The sequence below is a fragment of the Pinus tabuliformis genome, chromosome 9 (assembly GCF_031772625.1).
Source record: "Pinus tabuliformis cultivar Carrire ecotype Pingquan chromosome 9, CPIR1, whole genome shotgun sequence".
Classification (NCBI taxonomy): Eukaryota; Viridiplantae; Streptophyta; class Pinopsida; order Pinales; family Pinaceae; genus Pinus; species Pinus tabuliformis.
The window spans coordinates 1,962,258,403-1,962,270,275 of record NC_142307.1 but is presented as its reverse complement, the minus strand read 5'-3'; the positions used below and the strand labels follow the sequence as shown (position 1 = coordinate 1,962,270,275).

The 11,873-nt window shown below is 37.6% G+C and overlaps 1 protein-coding gene across 1 annotated transcript; it reads left to right on the top strand.

Annotated features, from left to right (window-relative positions):
* The first annotated feature begins 3,518 nt into the window (after window positions 1-3,518).
* LOC149156844 (transmembrane 9 superfamily member 2-like) lies at window positions 3,519-11,499 on the top strand. The gene is made up of 7 exons (XM_089438675.1): window positions 3,519-3,802; window positions 8,779-8,819; window positions 8,960-9,533; window positions 9,681-9,818; window positions 9,982-10,138; window positions 10,248-10,732; window positions 10,880-11,499. The coding sequence occupies exons 1-7, from the start codon at window positions 3,663-3,665 to the stop codon at window positions 11,097-11,099; spliced, it is 1,755 nt and encodes a 584-aa protein (XP_089294801.1). The 5' UTR covers window positions 3,519-3,662; the 3' UTR covers window positions 11,100-11,499.
* Window positions 11,500-11,873: the final 374 nt, after the last annotated feature.

Sequence of the window (11,873 nt, the reverse complement as noted above, 5' to 3'; positions counted from 1 at the left end):
GATGGACACCAAACTGAAGAAAAGCACAGCTTTTCATCCACAAACTGATGGCTAGACAAAAGTAGTTAACAAGACAGTGATCCAGTTACTCAGAGGATATTGCATCAAACATCCTAAGCTTTGGGATGAACATTTGTGTTATGTGCAGCATGCTTACAACAGAGAAAAACATTCTTCTACACAGAGATCTCCTTTTGAGACCTGTTTTGGTTTCACACCAAGGTCTCCTTTCGATTTTGTCTTTGGTAACGATACCACAGTTGAGGGACACAGTGATGTGGACAGGGCAATTAGGTTCATTGAACAAATCCAGGAGATCCACCAGGCAGTATAGGAACAACTGGAAAAGAGCCAATCCAAATACAAGGCAAGGCATGACAAGCATCAGATGGAGCATAGTTTTCAAGTTGGTGACCAAGTCTGGTTGTACATCAGCAAGGACAGGATGCAAGGTGAAGGTAAAAAGCTAAAGCCTATCAGGTATGGACCTTTCCAGATACTTGAAAAGATTGGTGAAAATGATTTTTGCCTTGATCTACCAGCTTACATGCACATCTACTTAGTCGTAAATGCAGATTGCTTGAGATTGTTTGAACCTTCACTGATTGAGGATCCCAAAGAGCAAAGTCAATTGCCTTCTATTAATGACCTGTTACCTGAATATCTTAATGAATTGCAGGAAGACACAGTTTTGGACAAGAAGGTGAGGACGACGCGCAGGGGAGATGTTGAGTACCTCAGAATTGGGCTCAAAGGTTCAAAGCCAAGCAGTGCAAAGTGGATAGAGATTGGACAAGTGAGACAGTTGTACCCTCACTTAGTCGATGCTTGAAAACCAACTTTTGGTGGTCCAAAATCTTTTTTAGTGGGAAGGCCGTGATCCGAATTGGATCCATGAAGAATAATCAAAGCACCATGACTGTATCAAATCAGGACAAAACTTTGAATTCAAGAGCACAGAGCGATCAAGAAGACCTCTGAATAGTGGCAGTTGGCAGCCAACGAGGAATGACGAGGACCTCGGTCAAGGCGCGTTGACCAAGGCCCATGGAGACCGCGCAAGAGGCGAAACTGGCCATTGGGAAGCGCGGATCGGGAAACAGAGGGCATTTTTGAAGCGCGATTAGCGCTAATCGCGCATCACTGGGCAAAACCCCTCGAGAAGGAAAGCCTCGAAGCGCTCGGTCACATGGAAGCCGGGAAAAACCATGGGGAAAGCACTAAAGGCTAAAGGCGGGACTCGCGCTCCAAAACCGGCGGTATATATCGGGGGCACCCTTGGGCGGTAAGCGGAATTGAAGAAAAGTGAGCGATTCCACTCAGCGCCCGACGCATGGTAGGCAGAGGAGAGAGAAAACCACCGCTCATCGCGCGCTAACGGTCGAGCAAGTCAACCGCGCGAAATGAGCAAATGACGTCGGATCTGGGGGCTCCAGATCTAACGGCTGAGATCGCGCCCGATGGGGGAATTGGATTTAACAAGGGATTAAGCCGCGATGTATAAGGATTTGAGGTCCGATTTGATCGCTGAGGTGGCGGATGACTCATTCCACAGTGTAACTGGAAAACCGAATCGACGAGGAAGAGCTGGCGCAGTTTGCGAGAGGACAAGTGGCCACTCCCTATGAGCCGTTGATGACGACGCAGAGACAGGGAATTCCAAGTGAACAACAGCAGGCGATTTGACGGGGGTGGAGGAGGAATCGTGCAGGCATGAGAGCGACTGGCTTTAAAGCCATGAATAGACAGAACAGAACGGAAGGAGAACAAAGAACAGAGAGAAGAAGACGAAGACAGAGAAAAGAAGAGACAGTGAAGCAAAGAGCAGAAAGACAGAGAACCGAGTTGACCTGTAGCATAAGGCAGCATCGAGCCATCCCTAAGAGGATCTGTCGGGGAACTGAGCACCACATTGGGTTTCTCCCATTGAAGACCGGAGAGGTCAAGAGCTGGTAAGGAAAAGAGTCTGTGCCCTCTAGTGGCTTGGGGAATCCAAGAACCACCCTGCCAAACAATTCTGTTTCAGGAGACTCAGATTGAGCTCCTCATTGTAATTCTCTGCTTTAAAGACACAATAAAAGAAGGCCACCACTGAGAGCTGGACTGGAGACGTAGCCCTAGAGGATAGTGTGAACTCCTTATTAATTGTTGTGTTCTTGTATTTGCTTACTGTGTTTCTCTGCTGTTTTCCATATTTCTAGTGTGTGTGTATTTTGCAATCTGATCGATCTGTTGCCTAAAATAACATGGACACACACCAGCACATGAGTCTGTAATACCTTCATTCATAAATTAATTAACTGAGGTCATTCAAAAGTGATTTTCAGATCAAATATATTCCTAAATAATTTAAGCGATTAATCCTATAAATAATATTAATTAAAATTTATTCTTATATTAAGCCTTACTCAATAATTAATATATATATATAAAATTTAGGCTATTAAACTAAATAAATATTTTTAGGTTATTATAAACTAGCATAGATCCATCTTAAATACAGATCTAACATGAGCCGAGAGGGATCCAATTACTTCACGTGCATTTTTTTTATGAGACTACATTATTTAAATGTGTTGTATAGTTATTCAATTTTTGAGATTTTTAAAATTTTTATTTCGGCCAACATAATCAAAATTTCAACTTTGATGATGGACAAAACACTGGTTGTAGAATGAGCCTCTCGGCTCAATAAATTTATTTATAAGACTTTCTCTTTTATCCCCCACCATTCAGTGTATTTATTATAATTTAGCTAAACTATTAACCATTTAATAATAATTAAAATTTAAAATAATATATATATATATATATATATATTCAAAGTTTGACTTAATTTACCAAGAATTAAATTAAAATTAAAATCAATAATTTATTTTTTTGTCTAATTTTTCATTTATAACAATTTGCATTTCTTTGACTTTTAGACCGTTCATCATTTTTAAAGTTTTAATAATTATTGATATTTTTAATATTTTCGCTCCAGCGTTGTGCCATTCTTTTATTATTTAATATCCATCTATATTCTAGTCCCGAAAGATGGGTGGAGTGTCCCCTAGAAACATCAGATAGAGAAAACCTCAAAACCTCTACAAAGTTCATATAGGAAAGTCTCAAACAATATCACCTACACAATTTATTTCCCAAAAATTCAAACAAGATAAATAACTATGGAAATCTCCACTCTCAAATTACTTATTATTCTATTAATTTTTCTTTTTTATCAAATTATTATATTTTTTAGAATAAAATTAATTAGTTTTTTTTTCAAATAAAATAATAATTTAATTTTAAGAAAATTAAATAATTCCTTACACCTTTATATAAAGTTTAGGTAAATTAAAATAAACGTTAATAACTCCCCCCAAAATAAATGTTAATAACTCCCACCCCCAAAATAAACCTTAATAACTTATATAATACTATAGTATATTTATTAATAAAAATAAATATAATTAAATATTTAGATTTGATGGTTTCCAGGTCCGGAGAAGACTTTGGGTGTTTGTTTAATTTTATTTGTTTTCAATAGGTGCGGTCTACAATATGAGCCATCTCACCCTCTCATTTGGCTTCATGAATAATCTGGCTAGAAGCCACTCACGAAGGTTTGGAGCCTGGTTACATTAACTTCTGGTGCTTCTCCAGATCTGGGTGATGCCATGAGGTCTCCTATGTTGCTGCTGCTGATAGCACTGGCATGGAGTGCTCAAGTACAAGGCGATTACTCTGATCACAAATACAGCAAAGGGGATCATGTGCCCCTCTATGCAAACAAGGTTGGACCCTTTCAGAATCCAAGGTACTTATCTTCAGCCCATTATTGTCTGTAATCCCAGAACCTTTCTTTGATTTCTTGTATTAGGATTTCCGGGTTCTTCACGTTTGAGATCTATTATCAATCTATCCATGTGCGCTTCTGATTCATACTTGTAAGAACAGAGGACTGCAGAGTGTATTGATTGTTTCTTAGTAAATGGGCGCCGTAATCTTGTGAGATAATCGATATTGGTCTCACAGATATATGTTTCTGTGGTCTGTGCTGGTGTCGGGGTCCGAATCTCCATGGAGATTGACCTGGTGATTCCCACTTAAAAGCCATTAGGCTATCTAACTTCTAAGGTTGTCTGCTGGCATTCGGTCATATTTTTTGTTTTCCTGTGGGGGTTCCACAAGGTTTTCGCAGCTGGCTTTAATATTTTAACTAGCACAAACCCATCTAAACCCTGGTTCAATATGCACCTTGAAGTTATGGAGCTCGAGGTTACACTAGATCCCGAAGGGTCACAACCCCGAGGCATCTTTCAAACCCAAATTTAAAGGTGGGTTTGCGCTAGTGTCTGCCTTCAATTCACTGGATGTACTGTTACTCACACGGCCTCACCACACACATGAATACTGGACGGATCAGCCCCACTGCCATCCCCATTCAGGTTGTGTGACTCGTTTTTGTTGGAGAATTAAGTAGCACAGATCCATGTAAACCCAGGTCTGATATGCACTTCGAGGTTTCATATCCCAAGTTCCAAGATTTATTTTTCATCCCGTTGTGACTTGAGCTATGTATTGTCAAGATTTACAATCTCAAGGTGGATATTGGACCCAAGTTTAGACGTGTTTGTGTTATTGCCCATATTCATTGCACCAAATCCATTGTCTACATTCAATATACTGGTACGGACAGAGTTAATGGGACAGCCCCATTCCCAGCCAGGCTGTAAAATGCATCTTGCTTCTCCTGGTGCAATTATCCACTAGCACAAATCTATCTAAATCCAGGTTGGTTGTGCATATCATGGTTACATATCTCATCCTCCAATATTTCTGATACGTTGATCATTTGTGTGAACTTGAGATATGCATCCTTAAGCTTTTGGCACCTGGAGGTGCATATGAGACCCAAGTTTAGATGGGTCTCTGCTGGTGTCTGTATAGAATACACTCAATGCACCCTCTAGATTGAATGGACTGTTACTCAGTAGCACACGCAACACAAATGAAAATAGTTAATGGATCAAGCTGACCCCTGCCTATGCTGTAAAATGCATCTCACTTCTCACACTTTAATTAATAAATAATAACAATATTAAAAAAATTGCTGTAAAGGTTATGGTTATGATTGACAACTATCCACAAAGCGGTGCCATTTCAATATTTATACTCCTGCATTTTATTTGTATTATTAGTCCTCGTATTAGATGTATACTTGTTATCATATGGAGATATATATTTGTATTAATCTTGTAGTATCCCCACATTGAATTGTAGTGACTGGGAGTTTTGCTACAAGCCAATTCTGCTCCTCAGACTAAATTTTTCTGCTACTTTACACGTTTACATTTTTTTGTCATTCCCCTTGCAGCTGTGTTTTCTTCCTGCTTGCCCCTTTTTAAAAATTGACTTCTAAGTACTAACCCTTCTATTTTCTTTCCCAGCATTTTTTTCCTTTTCCATTAGACCACTCCAGATATGTCATCCACAACAATTGTAATTCAATTATTGTATTTCTCTTCCATTCTCTCCACCTTTTTTTCTTTCTATACCATCTCCTAATTCCTGTTGACATGTGAATTTATTTTTTTGTTTCCTGTGCCTTTCCTACCTGCCTTCTATCTTGCAACCCACATCTAGCCCCTATGTTGTTGGCAACCTACATTTCTGAGGAGAGATAAGCTTTGCATCATTTATCCTTTTATGGCATCAATTCATTGTTCACAGTCACTGCATGTCATTTCTCTTGCCAGTCCTATCACTCGTGTCATACATTGTTCACTTGTGAAGGACATTGGAGATTGTAAATCGACCGATATTTAAAATTGCAATATACCCATAATATTTGCTCTTAATACTCGTGAACAAGGTTATGGTCAGGGATGTTGTGATAAACAGAGAGCAAGAAAAGACCTCTATGCAACTTGAATCCGTTAACAACATCTTAAAGGTACCTTATTCTTTCTTTGTTAGCCATTTGCTAAATATTCAATTTGTAATATAAGGAGTCCCAGCCATTTGTTAAATATTCAATTTGAAATATATGGAGAAGGTCATAAAGACATATTTAGACGTATATACTCCTTAGGCCAAGGGTGAAGAGTCACCATCCCTGGATGAAGAATCAAGTTTGTAGCGTTGTCATATCATATTCGAGGGTCTATGACTTTAGAGTAGTATGTCCTGATTCCTTGTCCAGCGATGAAGAAGATACTGAAAACAATGCTTATTCTCAAATTATTATTTGTGATTATTTGATCAACACCTAGTAGTAGCTACGTGTTTACAATCACACCACCAGTAGATGGCATATATCAGTTCAAGTATTGAATGATGTGCATTTAATCCTTGATCTGTATGGGAAATTCTTTGATATTTTTTATCTCACCAAATAATCAACAAGAATTCAAAACATTTGAAGATTGGTGGACAACATATCAAAACATCCAACAATAAATTCCTGTTTTAGTAATTTGATGACAAGTATGAGTGGAGGATTCCGTGTTCACTGAAAGCAATTTCAAGAATCTGTCATCCAGATCAATGTCGAATTTATGGCACTTTATCGATGGTGAGAGGAATATGCTTTCTCCAGTTATGGATAATTTGAGAGCTATGTATAAGATGACAATTTTTTTTTTTTTTTGTAGTTCCTTTAAGAAATATCTTTATATTTCATATGAGGAGTACTCTCGGACAACAAGGTCTGAAGCCATTACAAGGATATACTTATTGTGGGCTCAACATGTCAAATGCAGGAACTGAAACTGGTTGAGGAGGACAACAACATTTCTCCCAACCAACGAAGCTATATCCAGTTGACTTTAAAAAGAAAGACAGGGGGGGTGGGCTTTGATCCACTTATGTGTGCATCGATCATGGGATCATTTTTAGTGTAGTCTCTCTGAGTGCAACCACACATTCGACCACTACCTCAAGGTGTCCCCATGGCTTCAGGGCTAGGCCCTCACAGGAGTTGAACCTTGCGCGAACAGTGAAAAGATCCTCACTTTCCAGTTCTACCATTGTATCCAACCTGTTTGAGCAAGATGACAACCTTTATTACATAAAGAATATGATATATCACTGTCAAAAGGACACAAGCCTTTTCAAATTATGCTTCTAGGTTGGCACAACTCAAGAGAGGAAGACATGTGATGTACATATGTACTCCCTATATATTAATTAACAAATAATAATAACAATTATACTATTATAAAGGATGTGGTTGTGAGTCATAATTATTAACTAAGAGGTTCTATTACAATGTTTATACATCTTTCATTTTATTGAAATGATTATCTTTTCATATAATTATATACTTATTATGGCAAATATATCCTCTGTATTAACTAAATGATTACTTTGTGGCTAGAGATCTTCTGATTGAAGAATCACCATTGTTCAATCAAAATATGGTCCATTCTATTGTTTGATCATCGTATATAGAATCTGCCATTACGATGTATTGGGAATAGTCTAATTATTGATATGAGTCATGCGAAGACCGAAGTGTCTCAATATTCGATTGGGTACATGTTCATGTCATGCAAACAAAGAATTTCTTTCATATCTTTACGTAGTGCATTGGTCTTTGGGGTAACTATAGAGAAATATAATTTCTAAGAGGACTTGCCTGGAATGACATGTACTCACTGAATCAACTTCGTGAGCTGATTCGACTTTGGTCAATATTCACCTCCTTTTGGTCAAGCTGGGCAAGTTATTGCCCAATTTTGATGAATTGTGTTGAGTACTGCCCAGATTTGCCGAATTTCGGTTCCCTGACTTTTTAATTAGCTGAGATTTGCTCAGTTGTTGCCAGGTCCAAATTGTGTGACTATAAGAATAATCATGTAGTACATACTATATATGCTTTGTGCTGTAGTGGCTGCGAGGTTTGGTACACCTTTTTTACCATACAGCTCAAGTGTTCTATAGATCTTCAAAATGATGGGGTGGGGACAACAGATAATTGACTTCTATTGTTAACAATCCAGTTTTTCATACTTTGTTTATAAAGAATATCATTTGAGGCTGTGTATATATAGTGACTAATTGCAAGCTGCTTTGAAGTTTCACTCTATATGTGGTATCGATCGGTGTCTTCTATTTTGTTGATGTTTCCTGTCTTGGTGTGGTGGATTGTTTTGTCAGAATTGTGGTTGGGGAAGATTTTATGTTGTAAATTAGAATACCTGTAATTTCTAGTATTAAAAATTTTTGTTTGCTTTGCGCTCATGGAATCATGAGTTACAGTTTTGAGGGTATAGTGTGTTGTGTGTAAAGTGCCTGCTGTATATGCACTGGAAGAACAAATGACTGCATTCTATCTTCTTTAGCCCCTCTTGAAGTGCAGAGTCGTAATAGACTGTTATCTAGATTGGTTTTAATGAAAATCTTAACACAATATCTAGATCAGCGATGTTGTAATTAAGTTACTACAATCCTTTTTAAACAAGACTAAGCTTTTTTCTTCTAGTAAGAAAGAATTCTTTTATATTTAGGAGCCAATTCTTGTCAGATGGTTCCCTTGATATTTGACATCTTTTTTTCCACATCCCATTCAGTTTTCATTTTGCTTGAGGGGCCTGTAAGATATCTATAGGATGAATTCATAGGGATTGGATTTGTGAATATTGACCAATGACCAATAAACCCACAAGCTTGTTTTCGATAAATCTTATCACTTTAATTCAAATATGAGTATTTCTGCCGTGGCTTGACTTGGAGATTCTTAGTTTAATATACATGTAATTTGTTTATTGTTACTTTGTGATTCTACAGTGAAACATATCGGTATTTTGACTTGCCATTTTGCACGCCAGGTTAGTACAAACTCAACATCTTTTCTTCTTCTGTCAGTTTCAAATTTATTTATTTATTATGTTTTGGAAATTTACTTCCATTGTTCTTTTTGTATTATATGAACTTGAGAGGTGTTTTTTGTACTGATTCAACATTGCAGAACACATGACTGAGAAACGGGAAGATTTAGGGGAGGTGTTGAATGGTGATCGTATGGTTGATGCTCAATATAAGCTTGATTTTAATGTGGACAAAGAGTCTGCTCTTTGCAAGAAGAAATTGACAACAGAACAGGTGGCTAAGTTTAGGGAAGCTGTCAAGAATTCTTATTACTTTCAGATGTATTATGATGATTTGCCTCTTTGGGGTTTCATTGGAAAGGTCGAAAAGGAAAGTAATACTAATCAGAGATATTTACTTTTTACACATCTCCATTTTGATATTAAATTCAATAAAGATCGTGTCATTGAAATCAGTGTACGCACTGATCCAAGTTTCACCGTTGACATTACTGAGGACAAGGAGGTTGAAGTTGAATTTGTGTACTCAGTGAAGTGGGCAGAAACTGACGTTCCTTTTAAGCGCCGGATGGATGTATATTCAAAGTCTTCATCTTTGCCCCAACATTTGGAAATCCACTGGTTCTCTATTATCAATTCTTGTGTGACCGTACTGCTCCTAACAGGATTTCTAGCAACAATTCTTATGCGTGTTCTCAAGAATGATTTTATCAAGTGAGGGTTTGCTTTGTTACATTCAAATCTAAAGAAATAGTAATGTCTGGTTTATTGTAAGACTTTTTCTTTAGCAGGCGAGTTATCTTTGCAAGGCTTATTTTTGTATACTAACATTTCTTTTTGTGCCCTTTAATGAATTTGAAGATACTCCCATGATGAGGAGACAGCTGATGAACAAGAGGAGACAGGATGGAAATACATCCATGGAGATGTATTTAGATATCCTCCTCACAAGTCTCTATTTTCTGCTGTTCTTGGTTCTGGCACTCAGCTATTGGCACTGTATGTTCTTTTGTAGAATGCCTTCTTCAATTCTGTAATTATTTAGAGTTTGAGTTTCTGATGATAGGAGATTGTTGCTTCAAAACATGAAAGTTTAAACTTCCCTGGAGTATGACGATGATTGTTTTGTATTTTCTGATTAAGTCTCATGTCTTTGTTGCAGTGCTATCTTCATTTTTATGCTTGCATTGGTTGGTGTTTTCTATCCATACAACAGGGGAGCTCTCTATACTGCCCTTGTGGTTATATATGCTCTTACATCTGGAATTGCAGGATATACTGCAGCCTCCTTCTATCGTCAACTTGACGGAACAAACTGGGTAACTACTTTTGAATATCAATTCTCCTTGTTATTGATTTTTTGGAACTATTAGTCTTTAATGTCTTTGGTTCCTCCAATTTTAACGTCTCAAATATTTTTCATGACAGGTACGCAATCTGTTGTTGACAGGTTGTCTGTTTTGTGGGCCTCTGTTCTTAACCTTCTGCTTTTTGAACACAGTTGCTATAGCTTACAATGCAACTGCTGCATTGCCATTTGGAACAATTCTTGTTATTTTGCTTATCTGGACACTTGTCACCTCTCCTTTGCTCGTGTTGGGTGGTATTGCTGGGAAAAACAGCAGGGCTGAGTTTCAAGCTCCTTGCCGTACTACAAAGTATCCCAGAGAGATTCCTCCTTTGCCATGGTACAGAGGGACAGCTCCTCAGATGGCAATGGCTGGATTTTTGCCATTCAGTGCCATATACATTGAGCTGTACTATATTTTTGCCAGCTTGTGGGGTCACAAGATTTACACAATCTACAGCATCCTTTCCATTGTATTCATTATCCTTATTATTGTAACAGCATTTATTACAATTGCGTTGACTTACTTCCAGCTTGCTGTTGAGGATCATCAGTGGTGGTGGAGGTGTGCATTATACTTTCAGATAGCTTTTGTTTTTCCTTATGATAGATGTTGTTTTAGGTGTGATATGTACTGCTATTATTGCCATTTCAGTTATTCAAATCAATTTATTTTCCATGCTGTTGACTAAATCTTGGAATTTTGCTGCAGGTCTGTGTTATGTGGAGGATCAACTGGTGTTTTCATCTTTGGATACTGTGTCTACTATTATTTTGCACGATCAGATATGACAGGCTTCATGCAAACATCTTTTTTCTTTGGCTACATGTCTTGCATATGCTATGGTTTCTTTCTCATGCTCGGAACAGTTGGTTTCCGTGCTTCTTTACTATTTGTCCGCCATATATACCGCTCAATAAAGTGCGAGTAGCTCTATATACGTGGATGAACACGATCAACTTTTTGTTTCATATTCCCTGTAATGTAATGTAGACAGTGATTCCCGTGCTCATTGACTTTGCTCGAAGATCCCATGTTGGACTGTAATTACACTTGGAAAGAGAACTTTGAAAGAAGCATCATGGTGAGAATCGATGAATATCTTTATAATTTTTTTCTAGAATCGAAACACTAATTTAGGTAGAAGTGATGACCACTTTAGACTTGGTTCATTTTGACCTTGTTAGATGCCCATTAGACTTGAGAGGAATCAAACCTGATCTGGTTTCTAGGAATTTCCCAATATGTCTTCTTAAGTTGAATCAAGTCCGAGAAACTCTGGATAAATGTCTTGTATTAGCTTCAATAATCTGAGTATCATATTCTGTCTATTTGCCTTGAATTTGTAAGATATCATAAATGAGCTTCATGCATTGTATATCAACTAAGAGCTTTCTAACAGTTGTCAGTTAGTCCCTGTTCATTATAAATATACTGTGACAAGAATTGCCTGAATTTCTTGAGTTGTTAGTATCATGTATATCACAATGTGTATACAAGTGGTCGGTGTTGACTTTATATAACATTTGATGAAAACTCTGTTGATTATCGTGAAACACTACTCGGTGCAAGTGATGTATTTATTTATTTTCATATGGCACTGTTTGGTGCAGGAACACAGTTCAAATCGGATAGTAGAAAGCCTAAATACATGCTTAAAATGGTAGCTTGTGTAGATAACAGTCCCTCAGGCATGAGATCCAAA

Excerpts from the sequence above, each read along its gene's own strand:
- LOC149156844 (XM_089438675.1), top strand. The coding sequence starts at position 3,663 with ATGAGGTCTCCTATGTTGCTGCTGCTGATAGCACTGGCATGGAGTGCT. Across the intron at positions 3,803-8,778 it reads GGACCCTTTCAGAATCCAAG|TGAAACATATCGGTATTTTG; the intron begins GTACTTATCTTC and ends GTGATTCTACAG. Across the intron at positions 9,534-9,680 it reads CTCAAGAATGATTTTATCAA|ATACTCCCATGATGAGGAGA; the intron begins GTGAGGGTTTGC and ends ATGAATTTGAAG.